At 32.9% G+C, this 24,259-nt stretch overlaps 1 protein-coding gene across 2 annotated transcripts in view; it reads left to right on the forward strand.

Moving 5' to 3' along the window:
- LOC133199033 (uncharacterized) overlaps positions 1-24,259 on the forward strand; it is a 47,817-nt gene that overhangs the window by 12,893 nt on the left and 10,665 nt on the right. Inside the window, exons 3-8 of one of the 2 annotated variants that reach the window (XM_061334921.1) lie at positions 2,558-2,653; positions 3,343-3,472; positions 11,256-11,383; positions 12,626-12,726; positions 15,875-16,016; positions 17,575-17,984. In XM_061334921.1, the coding sequence (XP_061190905.1) occupies positions 2,558-2,653; positions 3,343-3,472; positions 11,256-11,383; positions 12,626-12,726; positions 15,875-16,016; positions 17,575-17,756 (779 nt within the window). In that variant the 3' untranslated portion in view covers positions 17,757-17,984. Of the gene's footprint in view, positions 1-2,557; positions 2,654-3,342; positions 3,473-11,255; positions 11,384-12,625; positions 12,727-15,874; positions 16,017-17,574; positions 17,985-24,259 lie in introns of those variants that run through there. The other variant, XM_061334922.1, reaches the window with a different exon arrangement.

The raw sequence follows: 24,259 nt of genomic DNA on the forward strand, positions 1-24,259 counted from the left end.
ACCTCAGGTTTGAGCGTATCAAAGGATCAGTCTCTAGAAAGAAAAAAAATAAAAAAAAAAAATGTATCAGAGGTAGGGAGAAACTAACAAAAAATACACCCTCCCCAATTAGAATCATAGGATTTACTGTACACACAAATTAAATTATGCTGGGTGACAGGTGATTTTCATCGTGAAAAGTATGTATACAATTTGATTGCAAACACTATATTGCTGCCTGCAATTTTGGCGAAGAGGCCTTTTCAATATAACGACCAATGTTCTGAATCACAGATTTGCAAGGTAAACATGTCCTAATATCGACTTTGCAAAGTAATTTTAATCTTAAAGTCGTAAATTGTGGATTAAATTTCTTAAACTGGCTTTGTGTGAATGGAAATTGTGTTTTTCTAATATTTGACTGGAAAATTTACAAATATATGTAATTTTTACAGCTTTGGACTGTGCAGTATGTTACAAATAACCGATGATTGGTTATGAATGCGACAAACAATAGAGACATGTCTATGGTTTTTCTTCAATAATTTTTTCATCTTAAAGTAAATCTCTTTAGCTTAGTTTTCCCATTGGAAAGGATGGATAGGCGCACCGAAACGTAACACCCATTTATCAAAATTAATGTTTATAGTTCCTAAAATTACACGAAAGTTACTGACCTCGTTTTCTTCTCCGCTTCGTATCCGCCATTTTTTCGGTTGCAAAGAAAAATACGCCTTTGCAAAGGAATTTAGGCTGGACCCCTTGAAAGCGTCAAACTAAGACATATCATAACGAAAACATAACTGCTAAAATCCAAACGAGCGGATTTTCGATTTCCCTATTTTCATAATAGCAAAACGTGAGGCGAATTTTGGACTCAAAATCCGTACAAAATACGGCAAAATTGTAAGATTAAACAGGTCTGGAAATATGAAAGCCGTAGCACAAATCGTTCAAAAGTCATGGCCAAGGTTAATGTATTCAAAAGTAGGCAAAACTCCAAGGTCAATGGACAACAAATGTTGGTTCTTGTTACAAGGAATGGACATGTTAAATATGAAACCCCTAGCACAAACTGTTCAAAAGTTATGCCCAAGGTCAAAGTTTTCCAAAAGTAAGTCAAACTCAAAGGTAGAAGCTGTTGGTATTTAAATGTAGGTCGTGTCACAAGGATAATATATGTAAAGTATGAAACCCCTAGCACCAACTGTTCAAAATCTAAGACCAAGGTTAACGTATTTCAAAAGTAGGTCAAACTCCAAGGTCAAGGTCAAAGTTCCTTTGGATACCAACAACTTAGTTGTTGGAATTCAAAGGAAGGTCTTAAAACAAAAATGGAAATGGATATATTAAATATGAAAGCCCTAGCACCAACCGTTCAAAAGGTATGGCAGTCGGTAGAGCGCTCGCTCCGTGATCGGGAGGTCGTGAGTTCGAATCTCGGCCGCGACAGACCTAAGTCGATAAAAAATAGGTAGCAACTGTTCCTTCGCCATGCGCTCGGCACTTTGAAGTGAAAGTTGCGGGTCTTTCGGATGAGACCTTAAAAACCGAGGCCCCGTGTCACGGCAGGCGTTGGCACGATAAAGATCCCTCACTGCTCAATGGCCCTGAGTGCCGAGTAAAGGTTAAAATTTGAAGCCCTTCACCGGTATATGGTGACGTCTCTATATGAGTGAAAAATTCTCCAATGGGACGTAAAACAATATACAATCAATCAATCAATCAAAAGGTATGGCAAAGGTTAAAGTTTTTCAAAAATAGGTCAAACGTAAAGGTCAAAGGGTCAAAGTTGTTGGTATCCAAAGGAAGGTCTTGGCAAAAGGATTACATATGTGAAGTATGAAAGCCCTAGCACCAACCTTTTAAAAATTAAAACCAAGGTTAAAGTGCTGTAAAATTTTGCAAAACTGGGTCAAACTCCAAGGTTAAAGTCAAATATGATGTAACCCAAAGAAAGGTCTTGTCACAAGAAATACACATGTGAAATCTAAAAGCCATAGCCCAACCAATCATAAATTATGAGCAATGTTAAACTTTTTGCGGACAGTCAGACAGACTGACGGACAGAGCAGAGGCTATATACTGTAAACCAAATTTTATTCGCGTGCAAGAAATTTTCGCGACCTACTTAAACTCGCGAATATTAATCCCCGCGAATCATATATTTTGCTTTGTATTTAAATAGAATAATTCCTTAGTCGCGAAATTTAATCGTCACGGATTCATTTCAAACTGACGAATCACGAATAAAAGATGACGCGAATAATACTTGGTTTACAGTACCCCAGAATCTTCGATACGGGGGCATAAAAAATTAATTTACAGACTGCTTGAAGAAAAACCTTATTATTTTAGTATATAGCTAAAATCCTGGTGCATATAACCTTCATTAAAGTTTTGACACTAAATGATTCATTTTTATGGATTTATTTTACTTTCAGGATAATTTGGTATAATACAAAAAAGTCAACTCAACCTGTCAATTTTATACCAGAAAATCAAAATATTCTAAACCCCATTTAGCTCAGATGCAAATTTGTCCATGACATTACTTACTATTGTTTATCATTTTCAGAACAAATTCGAATCAAGTCACAATGTCGAGAAATTGCTGTTTACCTCAATGATCAGAAGACTAACGATTTCAACGCTTTGGTCAGGACTATTACAGGTTTTCTTTGTTCGTCACATGATTGTGAATATTTTATATGATGTGTGTAATGCATAGCACTTAAAAAAATCAAGTCTGATCCTGAATGACCAAGTCTGACTGTCAATTATTTGACGTCTGTTTTCAACTTTTTCATTTCATTGTCTTCTGATTTTTCTTGTCTTGTTTTGTTTAACGTCCCTTCAAGAATTTGTCATTTGTATTAAGAAGCCACCGCTTCCTGGAGGAGTGCTATAAATTCAGACCTGTACTCAGCAATTACGACCTTTAAGCAGTGAACGATTTTTTCGGTGCCAGTTCTACTGCGACACTGGGCCTCGGTTAATACGGTCTCATCCGAAGGACCGGTCTCCCTGCATCGCAGTGTGATTCAAACCCGTAAAGTTAGGATCAACTCCTTACTCCGCGACTAAAGAGTAAACGCTCTAACCACTGCGCCATGCGGGAAACCTGCCCGTTTGTGGTTTCTGCAAACATTCATTTTAATATTTAAATCAGCTTCTTTCAAGATATGAAAAACGAACCAAAAATATCTACTCTTTAAGCTGAAAAACAGAAATTTACAAAACAGCTGTTTCTGATTTGAATGATAGAGATACGGATTTTATGTTTTATGCTTGCCTTGCAGTGTTCTTTCTTTGTATGTGAACTTTGTTTTCGAACTGAAAAAGTGTGTACATTCTGTTTAGAATTTCAAGAAGAAGTGACTGATCCCTTCCTCCGAATAATCATCAATCCTTGCAATGCTTATGAGCGTTGTCTTCCGGCATCCAGTATTGACATCGGTGTTTGCTCACTCATGGTGCACTGGCTATCCACGTATGTTATTATTTGATAGAACCATTAAAGATCGCTTATTGGCCCACTTACAGGTATATAATTGCTATCACCTTTCATGCTAGAGATATGTCCATAGGAAATGAATGCCCCACCCAGGTTAATAAGTTATGCACCTTGAAAATTTGTATAAGTGTATGAAGTTTGATGAAAATATCGTAAATACTTTCTTTGAAACAGAGTTTAATACAGAATAAATAGTAAAGTCAAAGGGTATTGGGAAATTCAAGGTAAAATAGACGGAGTTAATAAATGGTCACCAAAATATGTATCATTATCAGTGCAAAACCTTACATAAAAATATCTTGAATAGCTTCATTAAAACTGAGCTAAATGTAAATTTAAGAAAATTGATGTCAGGGCCAAAGGAAAACATCAAGTTTAGAAAATATTGATGACGTTCAATACCACTCTTCAAAATGTATCACGGATGAAGTATGATGAAATATCTTGATTTTTTTCTTAAAAGTGAGCAAAACACAAATTTGAGATATGAAGATCAAAGGAAAGATCAGGGTGAAAAATATTTTTTGCAAATGATAGCTTACATCAATACATATGTGCAGATGACTTTTGATGAACATACCGTGAATAATTTCTTTCAAAACTGGCTAAATGCAATTTAGGAAAGGTGGGGTCAAAGGAAAGGTCAAGGTAAAAAATGTTGATGAAATTGAAAAGTTTTCCAATATCTATCGTCTTATAAAGTTTCTTTTTTAAAAAAATCTTTAAAAATGTTCTTTGAAACTAAGCCAAACAATAAGAAAAGTGAGATTAAGGTAAAGTAAAATAGTCAAAATCGAAAAAGGTTGAAGCAGTTGAATAAAATATGAAATTTCGTTAAAAATATCTCGAATTAATTCTTTGAAACATCTTGAATATTTCTTGGAAACGTTTTTAAAAAATGAGGTCAGGGTCGAAGAAAAGGTCACGGTAAAAATAGCTTTCATCAATATGTTTCAGGACATAAGGTTTAATAGGCAATCTGGAATTATTTATAGTTTCTTTTAATCTAAGTTAAACACAAATAAGGGGAAACATGGATTCTTTTAATACACTAAAAATCAGTATTAACATGCAGAAAGATGTGTGGAATAAAGATGGTCTAGATGTCAGAAAAACATACAACCCCTAACGGCATGACGACAATCAGTTTGAGATAGAAATTCTTTAAAAAAGGGGGGAAATGCTCTCCACAAAGAACAAATAGTCCAAGTCAATCGTGGTTAATTTGGACAGGATAGTGACACAAAAAGAAAAAGAGAGAACGTAAACTTGAGAGAAAGATCTATGAGATCCAGCAATCTGACAGAAGAAGAAAACGAAAAGAAAATCTCAATGCAAAAGTTACTCAAAGTCAATTTCATCAGAATTCATCGACCCTCAGGTAATAAACCTAGTAGCATCACTGGAAAACTGCAAGACTTCAACGTCAGGGACCGGATTCTTAAAGTCCAATGAACTTTGCGAGAAAAAAGATAAATCAGAGAAAAGTGGGAAGTGCAAGAGCACTTAACTATTTTTTATTACGCCACATACATCAGTGCAAATTAGCAAGGGTAGAAGGAGGCTTTCCAGGATTACAATAAGTTTGCAAAGATGACTGTGGGAAACTTTTTATGATTGCAGATGTGTCCATTGAAGGTTTACTTTTCCTGTAGGTAAATATTTATGGTCCAAATCTAGATACTCCCAACTTTGTTTCACAAACCTTTTGAAAAAAAAATATAGGGAAAAACTATTCCATACTCTTTTTTATGAAAAAGAAAAAAGAGCGTGGTAAAAGAGATATAAGAATTGGAATAGAACAAAACAGAAATACCGCAAATGATCTTGCAGATAACAACAAGATGTGTTTGCGAAACACTGATGTCCCCGTATGGCAGCTTATGGCGAAGGTTCCAGTTTCTCAAATGCAAGTCAAAATCCAGACCAAAAGATAAAAAATGTTTGTACCCAAAGAAAGGTCTTGTCTCGAGGAATATACCTATGAAACTTGAAAGCCCCAGCTGCAACTGTTCAAAAGTTATGGTGAAGGTTAACGTTTTTTAAAAGTAAGTAAAACGTCAGGGTCAAAGTCAAAGTTGTTGGTTTCCTAAGTAAGGTCTTGACACAAGGATTACATATGTGAAGTATGAAAGCCCTAGCGTCAACCAGTCAAAAGTTATGGCCAAGATTAAAGTTTTTCAAAAGAAGGTCAAATTCCTAGGTCAAGGTCAAAGGGTCAAAGAGGTTTATATCCAGAGGAAGGTCTTGTCACAAGGAATACAAATGTGAAGTTTGAAACCCAAGCACCAACTGTTCAAAAGTTATGGCCAAGGTTAAGGTTTTTCAAAAGTAGGTCAAACTCCAAGTTCAAGGTCAAAAGGTCAAAGTTGTTGGTGTCCAAAGGAAGGCCTTGTCACAAAGAATGCACATGTGAAGTTTGAAACCCCAAGCACTAACTGTTCAGAAGTTATGGCCAAGGATAAAGTCTCATATAATTTTGCAAAAGTGGGTCAAATTCCAAGGTCAAAAGGTCAAATATGATGATACCCAAAGAAAGGTCTTGTCACAAGGAATACACATGTGAAACATGAAAGTCAAAGCTCCAACCAATCAAAAGTTATGGGCAAGGTTAAAGTTGACAACAGACAGACAGGACAAAAACAATATACCCCGGGATTTTTCGATCCGGGGGCATAAAAAAAGATGTGTTTGTGAAACACTGATGCCCCCGTATGGCAACTTATAGCGAAGGTTTAACTTTCTCAAATGCCTATCAAATATGCTGGTACCCAAAGTAAGGTCTTGTTCCGAGGAATATACCTGTGAAACATGGAAGCCCTAGCAGCAACCATTGAAAAGATAAGGTTAAAGTTTTTTTCAAAAGTAAGTCAAACATCAAGGTCAAGGTCAAAATTAATGGTGCCCAAGGAAAGGTCTTCTCACAAGAATTACACATTTGAAATATGGAAGCCCTAGCACCAACCGTCTAAAAGATTTGACCAAGGTTAAAGTTTTTCAAAAGTAGGTCAAACTCCAACGCCAAGGTAAAAGTTGTTGGTATCCAAAGGAAGGTCTTGTGACAAGGATTTTATACATGAAATATGAAAGCCCTAGAACCAACTTTTCAAAAGAATTGGCCAAGATTAAAGTTTTTCAAAAGTAGGTCAAACTTGAAGGTCAAGTTCAAAGGGTCAAAGTTGTTGGTATCCAAAGTAAGGTCTTGTCACAAGGATTACACATGTGAAGTATCAAAGCCCTAGCACCAACCGTTCAAAAGTTATGGCCAAGGTTAAAGTTGGGTAAAACTTTGTAAAACTGGGTCAAACTCTAAGGTCTAAAGGTCAAATATGATGGTACCAAAAGAAAGGTCTTGTCACAAGGAACACAATGATGAAATATGAAAGCCATAGCTCCAACCAATCAAAAATTATGAGCAATGTTAAAGTTTTTGCGGACAAACAGACAGACAGACAGAGGGACGGACAGGGCAAAAACTATATACCCATGAATCTTCGTTACGGGAGCATAAAATAAAGAAATAAAAAGAATAAAACAAAAGTTCACTGCATTAGATATCTTAGTAAAATGGGCCGAGGAAGGAAAAAAACGACAATGTATTTTGCACGTTTAAAGTCCAGACATTTTATTTGTACAAAGTTCGAAAGATAATCAAACAAGATTGATGTACATTATCGTAAAAAAGAAATTTTAAATGAAACAAAAAGAATCTATGAAAGTTTATATAAAAATAAGAGCGTATGTGGAAACAAACGATAGTACTTATTCTAGACTAAAAGATTATAACATATCTGATTAAGTGAAAGACTAAAACATTATAACATATCTGATTAAGTGAAAGGAAATCAGCTAGTTTAGAGGGACCAATTACTTTAGAAGTCTACTGTTTCTTGACTGATTGTATTTTGTTTCACTCATATAGAAACTCACCATATACCGGTGAAGGGCTTCCAATTTACACCTTGACTTTGCCGAGCACTTGGCGAACGAACAGTTGCTACTTTTTTTTATCGACTTAGGTCAGTCGCGGCCGTAATTCCAACACGCACGACCTTCCGATCAAGTAGCAAGCGCTCTGCCGACTTAGTTACCGTGACAGCTTCTGTTTTCTGAAAATATATATAAAATATGATAAAAGTCTAGAACCGGATGGATTTACATGTAATTTTTTAATAAGTTTTTCTGCAAAGATATTTGTACATTTGTGACAAAGGCAATTTATAATGCTAATGAATAAATGAAATTTTTTGATCCAAATAGAGTAGGGATTATTACATTTATACCAAACTCAGGAAAAACAAGAGAATTTTCGTAAAATTGGCGCCCAATCAGTCTTTTAGATGTAATTTATAAGTTAGCATCCGAGTGTGTAATCAAGCGAATGCAATAAAAGACCTTACATAAATTAATACATACAGATCAAACTGGGTATATTAAAGGAAGATACATTGAAGAAATTAATACACTGATTTATGACAAAATGGATTATACATACAGATCAAACTTGATAAAGTAAAAGAAGATATATTGAAGAAAAATTATTAGACTGATTTATGACAAAATAGATTATACAGAATGCAGTCAAATACCTGGATCATTAATGCTGATAGATTTTTTGAAATGGCTTTTGATACTATCGCCTGGAATTTTATATATGAAACACTTCATTATTTTCATTTCGGAACGTCATTCAAAAGACAGAAACTTTTTATAGTAAAATCAAATCCTGTGTTATTCAGAATAATATCCAATTATGTCAATCTAGAAGGGGCTGTGGATAGGGGGATCCTTGTGGTGAAAGAGCTATATGCGGTATATGCATATTTTGCCCAAATGTCAAAGTTTGATAAGGCTCGAAATGTGCTAAATTGCATATTTTGTATGAGAAATTTAAATCATCAAAAAATATTAAAGTTTCAAAGTAGGTTATTAACATTATCTTTTTGAACTTAAGAAAAAACAGTCCCCAGCTTGCAGCTTTTGTAAGACTGACATTGAATCAGTTGAACATGTATTTGTTGAATGTTATTTGATAAAAGAGCTTTGCGATGATAATGAAGAGTGGTATTTGTCCAACTTGAAAAAAAATCTGTAGCTTTTGACAAAATAACAATATTATTTGGAAAATTTAAGAAAAAATGCTTACTAAGTACAAAATCGAAAATCTCTGATAATAAAACACATGTATTATATTTTTTCGATTAAATATAAAAATAAATACCCAGTTCTTATCACAATGGGTCTTAAAACAATCATTATGGAAAGATTAATTATAGAGAAATTTTTATTATTAAAATAATGTTAATGTAAATATACCATGTATACAGAGTTTAAAAATAACTGGCAGAGCATATGTGATATGTTGTAATACATGTATATGTATATATGTAATGGATATATGCCGAATACTGTTCTATATGTAAAATTATCAGACTGTTTGAGGCCCGTTAGGGCCGAAAACAGTCTGATAATTTTACATATAGAATTGTATGAGGCATATATCTTACTTAAAACATTGCTATTTAAATGTCCAAAAGTTACCTGGAGGAGTCCGATAATTACACAATAGGAGTTCAGGCATCAATAGTTTTCTACCTGAAACCATCTAATAAGTAGACAAAAGAAAAGAGAAAGTTTTTTTTTCTTTAGACAGTAAAATCAGTGAGTTAACTCTTTTGTTTCATTCATTCAATGGCAGTCGTTTGGCTTAGCAGGAACTATGGACAGTGGTCAGGTGATGAAGGATTTTTTTATGATTCGAAATTTTTTTTATTAAGTGCGTTTGACATTGATACAGATACAGTGTTGAATGATATCTTCAAAATGTATTTTAAGTAAAAATGCGGATTTTTATCTAAAATTTTGATTGGATGATATAATGAAAATCTTGGGTTTTAACGTTGTTGTCATTGGCGAACAAACCTCGTTAAATGAAGAGATTCGCAGACTGGTTCTCTATCAGAAATGGATTTAAATTGGCTTATTCACAGTGCTGTATCGAAAACTCTTTGCAAAAAAACGAATGGAAAGTGTTACTTTTGAGGAAGGTTAAAACTCCAGTTTCTTCTTGGATTTGCTATTTTTAACAACTTAATTTCCTCGCGTTCGCTTTCCCTGAATTTTTTTCCCTAACTTTTTTTTGGTTTCTGGACAAATTAAACCTTGATTTCACTGTAGTTGTTGTTTTTTAACTACTGTCCGATTTTGTTATCACTGCCGTCCGATAATATATTATTGGACTGCTAATTATTATTATCGGACGGCTACAGGTAAATTTTTAGACTGCAAGAACAAAGGCATGACGTCACAGCAATGTTTAAGCTATTTTATAATGAACGACTTTTGCTTATTTCCCCCTTAACGTCAAACGACAGGTTCCTCAATAATATTAAATTTTCCCCCAAGAATTTGAAATTGAAGTATTTCTACTTAACTAGTTTCTCAATTGAGGTACATTACCAGGCATTTCTGTATAAGTTTAGGGAACTGATTGCTTATATAATCCTTGGGGAAATCACTTGAGCTGCTGATACAGTATGTATCATAATTCTTCGTTGTTGTATTGTTTTAGGTATTTTAAAAATAGTGTGGAAATCAGAAAATAAGCATCATTACAAAGCTTTTTGGTACATTACAAAGAGACACAATAAATAAAAAAACAAACAAAATTAAAATAAAACAGATGTTAGAGGAACATGTCGCTTATTCTTTGTCTGAATAAGTGGTGTGTCCGTTTGATTTTTATTTCACATAACAATTTTCCTCTCTATCTGTTCTGCTCTCTTCTTTCCCCTCTCTTCTCTTTTTTATGAAAACAACTTTCACATAAATGTGTGTATATATTATACAGGTAAGTTTGTACATGTGTATGTATGTATGAACTCTGTACATGTATATGGTAGCCATATGTATATGGTACAAATATATATGTATAAATATATACATGAAATGTTAATTTGATATAAATGTGACATTACAAATAAATAATTTTTTTAAAAAGTGAACCATTTCATTTTTATGCAATAATTTACGTGATTTTTAAAGAAGCGTTAACATATATCCGATCTCAGAAACAAAAATGTCAGGTATTCATTATATTTTATTTTCATTATTTTTTTTTTTTTTTTGTTTTTGTTTTGTTTGTTTGTTTTCTTTTTTTGGCTAATGACCTATTTTACTCGTACACTTTGAAGATTTAAGAAAAATGTATTTTTCCCCTTTCAATCTATAAAAAGAGACAACCAACATTGTTATACATAAATGATTACTAATCACAGACTCAAGTTGGATTCAGTTTCGTGTAATGTATTATTTTCTCCAGGTTTTATTCCATTGTATTGTATTATTTGATATCCAGTTCAATCAAGGATATACTGGGATTTCTCCAGGTTTTATTCCATACACTCTGAGGCCATAAGATGTATGGAATACAACCCGGAATAAATCCCCATACACCTTTGATTGGTCCTGGATAACGAATTTATTTCCTATGGAAACCAATTATATTCTTCGTATAAATAGTTCAATCAATAGTGTTTCAAACTATCGAGAAGATTTACTACGTGCTTCAACATCATGCTGCTTGCCTCTTGTCATTGAGAAATATGCATTTTGACGTAAAGTTATAATTATCACCGCTTCAAGCCGGGAATCTATATCCGGCTTTCTAACACATCAAAATTCGTGTTACAAGCTACATAGGAAATAATCGAAGATGCACTCTCTTAAATGCTGAAGTATTGAAAAAAATATTTTTCAGGCCTATGCGTGTTGAAAAGCAGTTAGTTTACCTACCTAGCAACACCGATAAAGAGGAAAAAATTGAAGAAAAAGCTGCTCAGGATTGGGAGAATTTTCTTTCCTTGAGATCCAGAGAGATGAAAAAAGGTGACCAAATGCCAAACATTATAATTTGTGTAATATTATTTTTGCTAGGTAAAAACAATTCATCTATTTTTGAGATATCTAACAAACTGCCAGTAATGAGTGATTTCCAAGTATTTTGTGTTTCAAAGATAATTGCCCCAAAATAATATTCTTCGAATAAAAGGTGACCAACAATAGGAAACTATTGTAAAATTAAGATACAAGGTATAAGGTACGTTGCATATGCGTGAAATTTATAGTTACATTGTACTCCCTGTTTACGTTATCAAAGCGTTATCAAAGCCGAAATGCTGCTCCTTTCATATACAATATAAACATGATGAACCATAGGAAACAACATATATCGGATATTGTAACGAGTAGGTCACGTGATCAAAACCAATAAAGCCTAACGATTTAATATCTCCTCATAGACAAAATAATAACTTACTAGTTACTACCCCAGATGAATTTTGGACTGACTTACAGCAGATATTGCAAGGTATCGCCTTAAGTAGATAATATTTATAAAGGCTAAAATTGAATTCGATCATCATGTCGACTATTTCTGACGTCAATCTGAATATCAGGATACATGCCATCATGAGACAAACTGGTTGTACATTGTATAAGGTAAACCTCTTCAAATATCTATATGTAAAACACATCAAAAGTTATTACTGTCTATATTTAGTGCATAAAATTCTGAAAAAAAAAAGTGTAATGCTGATAATATTTTACGAAGTCAGTCCTTCGGAGCTCTGGACTGACAAAATACTAAAAGTACATTTAAACTATCCCTCTCATTCTTAAGGCACGACCATTTAATTCTGAAGGGGATGTGTAGGAATGGGGCTGGCAGCTTTTGAAATAAATAATCTGCCCTCGATAATTCTGGAAAAATTTAGTTTGTCCTCAACGGTAAAGAAAATATTCTGTTCTTGGCTGGTGCTACCCTAACCCCCCCCCCCCCCCCATTTAGTGTAACTCATTTGTCCCTCATCATCATGGCAATAATCTTTCCTTCATTGACATGAATGTATTCAATAATTTCCCAACACTCCCGCCTCCCGAATCAAATGGTCGTCCTTCAATTCAATGAAGCAGTCCTCAAGCACAGCATCCGATAGGTGAATATTCAGTTCTGAATTATAAAAGCTGACTTTGACAGGAATATTGCAGTCCATCAAAGGTAATTAATAACATATAATTAAAGTTAATTTGTTTGATGGTTAATACATAATCAGTCTTTAAACATTTCAGGTGCTGTGTTTCTTGTTGTTGTGCTCTACTATTCTAGAGACTTATATGAAATTCTGTGTGATGAATTCTATCAACTTTATGAAAGAAATATCATAACAAAGGTATCAATGCTTCTGTAATTATTACTTGATGATTATTCAATTGCGTGCAAAGTGTGCTGCATCAATATCGGTGACAAAAATAACTGTTGTGTCGAACATCGTTCAGTTTCACCATTTCGGAATAATTACTTCTGTGTTCTAGATTTTCTTTCCACATCTGCTGGTTTAATTACTGTAGGTCACCAAATTTTTGCGATACCTTATTTTCGCGAGATATGTATTTGGTACTTATAAGCGAGACAAATTTTTCACGAATTCGGTACTGTTGTAAATAATCTATACAAACAAATATTTCCGCGAGAATGAAGAATGAAATTTTTCGCGAGCAGACCGTCTCGCGTAATAACGCGAAGATAAAGTTTTCGTGAATACAGAGCGATTTACAGCACTGAATCGGACATTTAATAACACACAGGGACAACTCCATTACATGACTAAACTCGTTTTTATGAATAACGTAAAAGTTTATATCTAGTTCTAGGTGCTTTATATCATAAAAATAATTTAACCTGGCGAATTTGCCTCAAACAGCAATATTTCGGTATGACAGACAGTGAGGCTGTCTTGTTGAATGCTTGAATTCTCGAAGTTAGCGTGCCATTTAATTCACCAGATTTGACGTCCAAACCAAAATATCAAAGCAAGAGAGGGTGGCAATTACAAACCCAAATAATATGACACATGGGTGAATTAAAAAAAAAATGACCAAACGCATATTTATCAACCCACACTAAAAATACAGGCAATGAAAATAGATTTCTATGTCTCAGCATATGTCTTTTGATAGTGTCTATATACCTGCCAAATATCTCGTTGATATCTCAACTAACAAAAAATTATGCCCAAAAATGATGCTAAAATTGTCAGGAGTGCAACACTTTTTTGTGACATTTTGAAATTTCAATATTTTTTGGAGATCTGTAAAATAAATAATAATGTTTCATGTTGAAAATAAAGACTTTCCTGATAATATTCAAAGTATTGAGCTTTAAATGTGGGCTATAGTAACTTTTGTTTAATCAAGTAGTGGTCATGGCTGATGTTTAAAAAAATGTTATACCATGTCATGAGTGCAACAGAAAAAATGTAGTGTTGCCAAAAAAACATCAACTGTAAAATTCTGAAAGAAACTTAAGAAAAAAGAGAATTTTCTAAGTGTAAAACAATAACTGATATACATTTTAAAACTTAAAAATGTTATATAAATCACAAGCAGCATTAATTAGAGTCAAGTATATGTGCATACCCAATAATGTCAGGAGTGCAACATTTGATGTTTTGCTCCTAAGCATAAAAAACTATTATCATTATATGATTTTCTGATTTTTATTTTGGAAAAGAAAGACACAAAAACATTTTTACCAGATAGATTTATTAATTACTGGATCTGTCTGTGCTTCAAATCTTTATTTCTATGGTCAGGAGTGCAACACATTTTTTTAAAGATTCAAGTTGTGTAACGAAAACACTTCTATTCATGCTTAGACGTATTCATTAATTAATAATGATCTTTTTGTATAATTTAATACAAAATTATTGACAGTTTTATTATTAAAATCCTTCTTTTTTCAATTTTACCAATTCAAATGTGTTTTTATATTTTTTGTGATTTTTTTTAAATGAATGTTAAAAATAAACACACTAAAGATTGTCATAAAATTCAAGTAATTCCTTCTCAACTTCACTGAAACAGCAGAACAAGTTATTATGTAATTTTCACTTCACAATTCTACTTTAAAGGTCCCAATGCTTTTGGTCGGGAGTGCAACAAATATATTAGAATTATAAATCATCCAATAAGAATTAAAAAAAGAAAAAATGATGAGTAGAATTTTTCTGGTGGGTTACTGTGTTTGTCCTCTAAAGGAAAATATGCTATAAAAAATATTTTATCTTCTAAATATACATTTAAGCTAGTTTTTTGGCATAAATAGGGAATAATTCCAGATAAAATGCGAATTTCAAATACTTTCATCTGTTTTAATTATAAAATATTGGACTATAAATATTGCACAATTTCATTACCACTTGATGTTGCCAACACTTTATGAATTTTTGTGTTCTATGGTTTTAATTTTAAATTTTACTGCAGTCAGGAGTGCAACAAAACTGCTTTATAATTACCAATGCTTTTTAACTATCTTTACTAAAAATGAGTTGAAAAAAAAATGTTTGATACTATTTTATGTTCAAAACACTATGTCTAATTACAGAAATTTTCTAGTCAATTCAGGGAATAGTTTTCATCAATTTACATATAGTTTTATGTACAATTTATATATATTACACTATAATCATGTGTCAAGGTCTTCAAAATATGAAAAACCTGCCGTAAACAATCAAAAATATCAAAACGTCAAATTAATTTACAAAGTAAGAATGGGTTATTGTGTGTTATAATTTTTAAAACAATAAATACATATCAGATGTCAGGAGTGCAGCACAGTAATGTAACATAGGGTCACTTCAAAATCTAGTATTTTTTGTAAGAGAACTCGCATATAAAAATTCTTTTTTGGCTTAGATTTAAAGAATTGGCTTGAACGGACAAAAAAGTGAAATTTGGGCAATTTTATTGCTTCATATTTTTTTTCATATTAAAACTTTTCAAACCAGAATTGAAAAAATAATGTAAAATGACAATCAAAAAGTCATTTTTTGTCACACATACAAGAGAAGATACTCATAGATTTAATCATTTATACCCCTTTTACCATTTTGAAGCATAAAAAATTATAATTTCTTGTGATTATGTATTTTAGAAAGTCTTTTAAGGTGTAATGATATTTTCTTTTTTCAAAAGAAATTTTACTAATAAAAATTCTGAAACTTTTTAATCCAATTGTCTATTCTATTGCCACTTCAGGATTTTAAACTAGAATGCATGTGCAATATGATGATATAAGTGAAAAATATGTTAGAAGTAGTTGAATTTTTCCAAAAAAAATTCAGTTTGGTGGTCTTTTTTTTTTTAATTCACCCACATATTACCTCAACCTTGAACTTTTGACATTTTATGACTATTGAAAGACAATACAAAGTCTGAACTTTTGACGTTTTCTGACAATTGAAAGACAATATAAAGTCTGAACTTTTGACGTTTTCTGACAACTGAAAGACAATACAAAGTCTGAATTTGTTATTGCAGGAAGAGTTGTCAAACACCACAATACCAATCTACCCCTACAGAACAGAGACTGAACTCAGGGCACCATTTGACGACATTGGCCAGCAGATTGGTATTCAACTTCTAGAACTGCGGAAAAGACCTGTCAAGTTTTACAAAGACGGTAGGTAGAGATATGTGCGGGCTAATCAAAACCCTTTGCTTCTGTAAAAGAAAATGATCCCCAGGGTTACATAACGTATGTTTGAAGTCAAACCATGACACGTTCACTTGCTGTTTAATACACTGTGTTTTTAAAAGGAAAATCATAAAGCTGAAAATAATATTAAAACGATATGCGATGCTTCTACATGCAATGTAATACTGAATTGCAAACCTATACTTATAAATTGGTTGAAAGAAAAGATATTTTCTAGAAGGACTTTGGAAGAATTACTACTACTTTAAGACACCCCCCCCCCCAGCCCTGAAAAAAAAATATTGCGAATGCTTGTCATCTGAGGAGAGAGAGAGAGAGAATTGATCGAAGTTTTTTTCCTTAAATAGTTTTTTTATAATGATACTCTGCACACATTTTTCACAAGTGAATTCACAGGTACACTATTGAAAGAACGAGTGCACTTATGAGCCCCGGTAAAATGTGTAAAAAAGAAGAATCAAATTAAGCATAATTTTTCATTTCAGATCATTAATTGCTATTGAAATCATAAGGTTCAACAAATTTTATCGGTGAAATTCATGAATACACAAAGAGCAAAGCCATACAATGTGGTAGGGGTCAGTCGACATTCATGTTTTTCTATAGTAAATCGAGGACAGTCATTCATTTCAAAGCTTTTGTTTACTGTCAGCCTAACGTTGTACAAAGTTGTGCGAATGACAAAAAACGCATTATACATTTAAAAATCTTGTGTGAAAATAGGAAATTTGTACAAGATTAGGCTTGTACTTAAAATATTAAAAATGTATGAAAAGTTCAATGTTTTTCCTATATAATGTATCATTATATCGAAGTCGTGCCGCAGAGAGAAGTTTGTATGCATTTGGTTTTATGAACACGGGAGGGTTAGGAGAGTTTAGTGTCGTTAAAATATCATGCATGAAAGCGTCAAATATTTTTAACTTTCATGCAAGACAATGGTACCGGTAATGAAAGCCACCTAAATACACTTTTTTTCATTTTAAAATTTAAAGGAATTAATGTTAATACTTTATTGTATTATTTCAAATGCAAGCGTGCAAATTTCTTAGTTTGTTCAATATGGCTACATGTACAGGCATCTATACAACTTCATTTGATTTTTTTTCTCAGGTACAGTGTAAAATAGCGCAAGATTATCATTCGGAAAACGCGCCCGTCAATGATCCACCATCCGGTTTAAATGTCTCCTCCCCTTGATTTAAATAAACGAAACTCAAAATAGGTTCGGTACGACTTTTCCGGATTTGGGGTATCTACAGGCATTTAAAAATATTCATTTGTTTCAAATCCATGCGGCTTTAGGTGATGTTTGAACGTGATTTTAATTAGAAATATCCACTTGTGTTTACCTATTACAAAAAAAAGAACAATTTGACAATATATTCTAAAGTAAAACGGCACTGAAAAAGGGACCATTAAGCATTGCTTAAGTGCACTTGTCCTCTGTATCCAAACCTTTATTAATTACTTTAATCTAATGATAAAAAAATGTTAACTCCAATTTATTGCTTTATTCCAGAGGACGTTGATTGTCTTAGGAGTTGGATGAATAGCAGCATAATGGCCGGACTCTGTAGAACCAGAAATGATGAGGAGGCTAATGAAATCAGTAACATTTATTTTCAAAACTTAAAGGATCGATTATCCGACTGGAAATGGATGGATTACTTCGTGTTCGACGTTATTTTCCAGAAAATCTAGCGAACTTTTTTTCGAAAATCGCTCGGATCTCTTACTTATTGTTTTCACTATTGTAAACAGATATAACCTATCATTGGGTGGAATTCTGGATGATGTGTTTCATACCAATTGTTAGGCCTTTGTTTTAATATTGAAAATGACTACGGAATGTTCCCCTCTTCACGTCAGTAGACAGAATTTTTTTTAGACTTGCACAAAAGATTGATAAAGAAACATGTATATTGAGGATATTTTGTGTGAATCTGTTAGAGAAGTATGTCCTCTAACTGAATTTCTTTGGGGGATGGTATGATAAACAAGGGTGTTATATACAAAAAGTAGAACGTAAAAGCTTAGACGACACTTGTATTAATATTAATATAACACAACAAATCATTTTCTGATCTTCAGATAAACTGTTTGAATGGAGATGTATTTTTCACAAACTGATTGATCATATATATTTCTTCCCTTCCGTATAAAATGTCTAAAACAAGAAGATTTGTTAATAACTTACATTCTGATAAAAATGAAAAAAAGAAAGAAATTGACTCGGTTTCATAACCGCAAACGATAATACAAGTTACCCGCACTTTCTAGCACGTTACACGAACAATTAACCGTTACACGATTCTATATGAGCATATTGTGAACAATAACGTTGCAGCCACCGTACATAAAAAATACTCTGGGCGGGGCCCCTGTTGCTTGTCAGTTTTCTAGCGAAGATGAGACATTGAATAAATAATACAGATGAATTATTAGCAAGAGACGTCAATGTATAAATTAACTTTGAAAATATATTCAGCTGTGCATTAATATTCCAAACACATTCAAGAAATTGTATGTTAAGTTCAGAAATGTATACAATTTATCACTGAATGAGAGAGAAATAATAAATAATTTCACTGAGATTACGCACTGGCACGTCTGAACATTCATGCATTAAATATACCTTCAAAACAATCGATTCTTTGAAAATATAACACACATCTTAATCTGATTCTTGAATGAGAGCAATACAGCATGGAATATAAAATGATGTCAGACAAAGTTCCTTTATTTTGGAATCTTTTCTCTATGCTTCTTGAACCCGGTGTGGAATCTGTTCTTAAACTTTTAAGTGAGTACCACCTGACATGATTATGATTTAACTAACCTTTAATTCTCAACAAATATACAAAAAAAAAGAAAAAAAATGGTTAACCGTTTAAAAAATCCTGTGCAAAAGTAACAAACTTCATATTCTTAAGTCTTGTATTCCTTTAAATTGTCAGGTTTTTATTCGTAGTCTGATCGTCCCATCAATATAGTGGATTTCGGGACATGTCAAGGACGAACTATTTGCCCATTCTTGAAAATTCTGATAGGTATAGAACTTTTCTCCTTTTACTCTTTTAATTATACCCCACGCAAACGAAGTTTAAGGGGGGGGGGTATAGGAATCACCATGTCCGTCTGTCTGTAGACGAGATTTTGTCCAGACCTGTTCTCGGAGACTATTGCATGGATTTGTAAGAGAATTTGTACACTTATTAATCACTTAATGAAGATGTGCACCTGATAATTTCATAATGAGTGGATAATTTTTCTGTATTTTACAGGCGTTTAATTCATTTTAATTACATGAATTTGCCCGGACCTGTTCTTAGAGACTATTGCATAGATTTGTCTGAAAATTTGTACACTCATTATTCATCATATGAAGGTGTGCACCTGCTATTTTCATCATTACTGGGTAATTTTTCTGCATTTTACATGTGGTTTTTTTTCATTTTTATTGACTTGGTCATTTTGGATTTATATAGGGTTGAGACATACAGTCTAGAACTGTCAGTTGGTACATCTGTACAAAAATGTGAACTGCAGCTTAAATTTACTCATTAAAACTAAAAATAAAATCCTCAAGCATTAAAAAAAGGTTTTTGATAGATAGTCCCTACAAATCCAAGAGTCATGCAGTACCCTTATTAAAAATGTCGCATCAAGATTACACAGTTCTTTTTTTTTCATTATATAAAGCTTTGTAACAAATTAAAAGAAAAAAAAATCTTTGTTTTCAACAGAATAACATAGATATGCCTTTTCTATTGTACACAGTGCATAACAAAGCAGTTAGCGTAAATCCATTTGTCTCTTGGGATTAATGAGTGAAGATGCATCCAGTTAATAATGAGTTCAGTGAGGGAAGCTGTTAGAGCATCTCTGATCAAGCAGGTGTTATCTATATCTCTGGGAATTGGGCAGAAAGAAATAAAGATCTATGTTCTCTAACTTTCTTAATTTTTAATTTATAGTCTGTCAAAATACATAGCTACTGGATGACCAGCCTTTTATTTTTAAAATGAATTTGTTATAAAGTTATCAAGATTAATTTGATTTTGTATAATCAAATATGATTTTTTAACAATCAATTTGCAGAGTGTCAATGTAATGAAAAAAACAATGTAATTATTAGTATTTATGTTTTATTAGGCTGCGCCTTAGTTTCATTCATCAAAAAAAAAAATATAATGAGCAATTATATTTTCACTCTAAATGTTTAAGCAAATTGTGAACACTTTTTAGATCCATAAAGTATTAGTGATTTGGCACCTTCTCTGAAAAACCCAGCGGGGGTATTCGTACCTTTTGGACAGTTCTAGTTTCTCCTTTTTCCAAAATTAACAAGCATTCTGAGAGTATTGCATTCGCAATACTAGTCCTCTACAGGCAAGTGTAATCTGGTTCCCGTTAAGAATTGAAAATGCCATAATTCCGTCAGAAATCAATGAAGCGGGAAGAAATGCAAACTTGATCTATAACTAATGAAGTTAAAGTCACATACCAAAAATCAGCTCAATATCTGAAAGCGTTAAGAAGAAAATTGCGGAAACCCCGTAAAAATTGAAAAGGCCGTAATTCCGTCAAAAATCAATGAAGCGGAACGAAATGCAAACTTGATCTGTAACTCATCAAGGTACACTCACATACCAAAAATCAGCTCAATATCTGCAAGCGTTTAGGAAAAAAGTGCGGAAAACCAAGTGGGACAGACTGACAGACAGAGGGACAGACAGACAGACGGACGGACAGACTCAGAGGAAACCTATAGTCCCTTCCGGTTTCACCAGTAGGGGACTAATAAAGCTGCAAGTGGTATAGCTCGAATCTATACGATCTGGAGATGGTTACTGGTTGCCCTATGAATAAATTCGTTTACTTACATGTACTATTTTATAATACTATGTGAACTGAACGTTTTATTTTCCAAACACGATCGAATTTTATGAACCGAGACGGAATGCAGAGTGCGAACGCAAAATGAACTACAAGAGAAAAACAGAAAAAAAGACAACAAAAAGAAGGAGGTGTCTTTTCTTTGTGTACATGTTAACATTTGTTATCTGCAAATTCATTTTGTTCATTTTTTGTGCCTAATGTTCTCATTTAGCTATTAATTTATCTCCTGATTCTGAAGAAATATAAAGTTTAAGGACATTATCTACCTCTATCATAAACATGCATGACAATTTTAACCTAAAGATTTCTTGTTCAACAAGTTATTGATTTGTGCGTGATGCACATTTAACAAAAAGATTCGTGTCGTTCAGTATATATTTTTTTTCTTCTTAACCGAAGGAACAAGGGCTTCGTTTGAGCGGCATACATAAACTTTTTTTTTTAAATCTGGACAATATGTCGCGAATAATACCGATCCCTAATGTAGTATGGGTCACAAAGGGGTTACATACAAATGCACGAAAAAAGCTTTTAAAACAAGAAGAGTGCCCAGTACATTTTTTTTTTGAAATCTATGAAAGCAGCAAATTCCGTAAAATCAAAATGAAAAGGAGAAATCCCACAAATTGCAGGGCTTGGACTTTGTTTGCTCATTATTTGGAGGTTCATAATTGATCAACCAGTCACCGCCTTGGCAAGGGCAAAGTAAAAATTTTCAAAGAAATCTTTATTTTACTTAAATCTCAAGGATTTCATGTCCAAAATGAAAGACCAGGTCCATGGATCTGAAACATCTTTAATCAAAATCTTTTTCATTGTACTGAAATGACGTAAAAGTATTCATTTCAAAATAAAAATGTTTTGCGAAACTGCATCATCAAAGTACTGCTATCAGCAAATTTTTAAAATAAATAAACAATTAATAAAGACTTGCAGGCGATTAAAATTTAACTCAAGTCACAAGCCCTTAGATCGCTTTAAAAAAAATAAGATGTAAAAAAAAAATAAAGGTATGGAACTCCTTACATAGGGTACCCACATTCGCCAATAAAATACTTTTAAATCAAATGATCTAAAACTTTACTTTCTATTAATAACTATTCAAATATAAACAATCTACGTTTCTATAAAAGTTCTTTCCGAAATTCCGTACGTAGTGGTTAAGACTTTTATTTCATAGCCCTCGTTTCGTAAATTATATTTTAGAAGTATTTGCTGATATTTCAGTCTGATAATTCTATTTACCTTATGTTTTCAGTTGTTACTTACGTAAAACCCATTTATTATTTGTCTTTTATAAGTTAGGGCATGTGTTGACATTCCACGTTTTACTTTTTAAACAGGAAGTGTCCTCCATAATTGGAGTCTTTCCATAGTACTTTTGGTAGCTGTGTTCTGATTGGTTAAGTTGTAGTATCTTTGATATTTATTGGCTTTTATTTTTGGGCCTAGCTAGGGTATTTAAAGCCGTGTTCGAGTAGTTTTCTTCACTTGGGTTGGGGAACACAAATTCATGGTTAGTTCCTCTTTACTGTGCTAAGAAAGCCTCATGGTTTATGAGCACTATTTGATTAGTACCTTAGAGTGCTAAGAAAACCTCATGGTTTAACAGTACTCTAGGTCTAAGCTACCTTTAGTTTCACGTTTTTCACAAGTTCGAAGTTTTTGTTAGCAAAAAGTTAGGATGAAGGTTTAATAGAAAAAAATTATTTTCCTTTTTCCAAGTCCAGCCTGGTTGAAGGATTTGTAGATAAAGGTCTAATTCCTAGAACCACTTTTCACTATTTATAATTTATTTTTGGTGTTGTTTAATTATTTTCTGGGTTAGATATTTTTAGAGTCCAGATTTAGCATTATTATTTTAAATTCAACTCTAGAGTGTTGATTAGTAGAGTTCATATTGGCTAATGTAGCTCATTTCCCTTACATTTTTCAAACTCATTGACATTTATAGCATTTTTAATAGGATTTTTGACCTTTTTCATAAGTATGGAAGCTCAGTAGGGACATTAATTATTTTCATAGGTTTTCCACATTCCTCCCTTTATTCTTGGTTAAATTTTGACTATTATTCAGTATTTGTTATCATTTGCAAAGTTTAATTCTCACCTTTATTAGATTTATAACACTTACAACTGTGTTTTCATTTAGCGTTGATCATAGTTCAGATATCCACTTACCTGGGTTGACAGACATAACTAGAGATAGTTTACTGCTTTAAGCCAAGTTGGCTAGTAACTTTGTTAATCTATTCATTTAAGAGTTCTACTTCCGGTTACACGTATACTTCCCGAGATATGCTGAAATCATATTCCAAAATTGACCTAATTTTTTTACCCGACATTAGCTTGGGCCTCTGGATAGTTACACTAATTGTAAAGCGGGAACGACGGGACGAATTCTTCCCGGAATTTATTCTAAACTCTCTGAAGATTTGTTTATTAGCACCCAGTCTCTACAAAATTTTATCTGACTTGATCATATGGTTTTACTAAGTTACCACCAACTTTAAAGCGGTATAATTTTTTTTAAAATCAAAAGGAATATTATACATTCCGGGAAAATTTCGTTCAATCGTTGTTCTTTTTATGCCCCCGGATCCAGAGATCTCGGGGGTATATTGTTTTTGTCCTGTCTGTCTGTTTGTTTGTCTGTCTGTCTGTTGTAAACTTTAACCTAGCCCATAACTATTGCGCTGTCAAGGATAAGGCTTTAATATTTGACATGAGTGTTCATTATGACAATTCCTTTCTTTTGGTACAGAATTTTTTGACCATGTGACCTCAACTGTCACCTTTGACCTACATTTGAGAAACTTAACATTGGCCATAACTATTGCACTGTAGTCTACGTCCCACTCCAGAATTGTGTTACCATCGGGGGCGCAGTGTTTCACAAACACATCTTGTTACATTTAAAATAAACAGCATGGCTGTGAAGTTGTTGAAGCAAACATTTTCTAAATTTTTTTTCGCGAAAGGTATTATTACTGACTTAACCTTAGATCTGGAGTAAAACATCAACTTTAAAATTTTGAAAGATTGTGCAAACACTATGCAGCTGTACGCTGCAGTTCAAGCACCGTCTGCATACATGTGAATAACCAGGGCCCAAGCTAATATCGAATAAAAAAAAAGTAGGTCAATTTTGGAATTGATTTCACCATACCTCGGGAAGAACATGGGATTTCGGAAATAAACTTTGATAGTAATGTAGATTGATTATATATGAATAGATTTTAATAGAAAGTTAAACTTTAGAACATTCGATTTAAAAGTATATATTATTAGCGAAAGTGGGTA

Source organism: Saccostrea echinata, unplaced genomic scaffold, assembly GCF_033153115.1.
Source record: "Saccostrea echinata isolate AGI-Se365-2 ecotype Australia unplaced genomic scaffold, CSIRO_AGI_Sech_v1 ptg000033l, whole genome shotgun sequence".
NCBI lineage: Eukaryota > Metazoa > Mollusca > Bivalvia > Ostreida > Ostreidae > Saccostrea > Saccostrea echinata.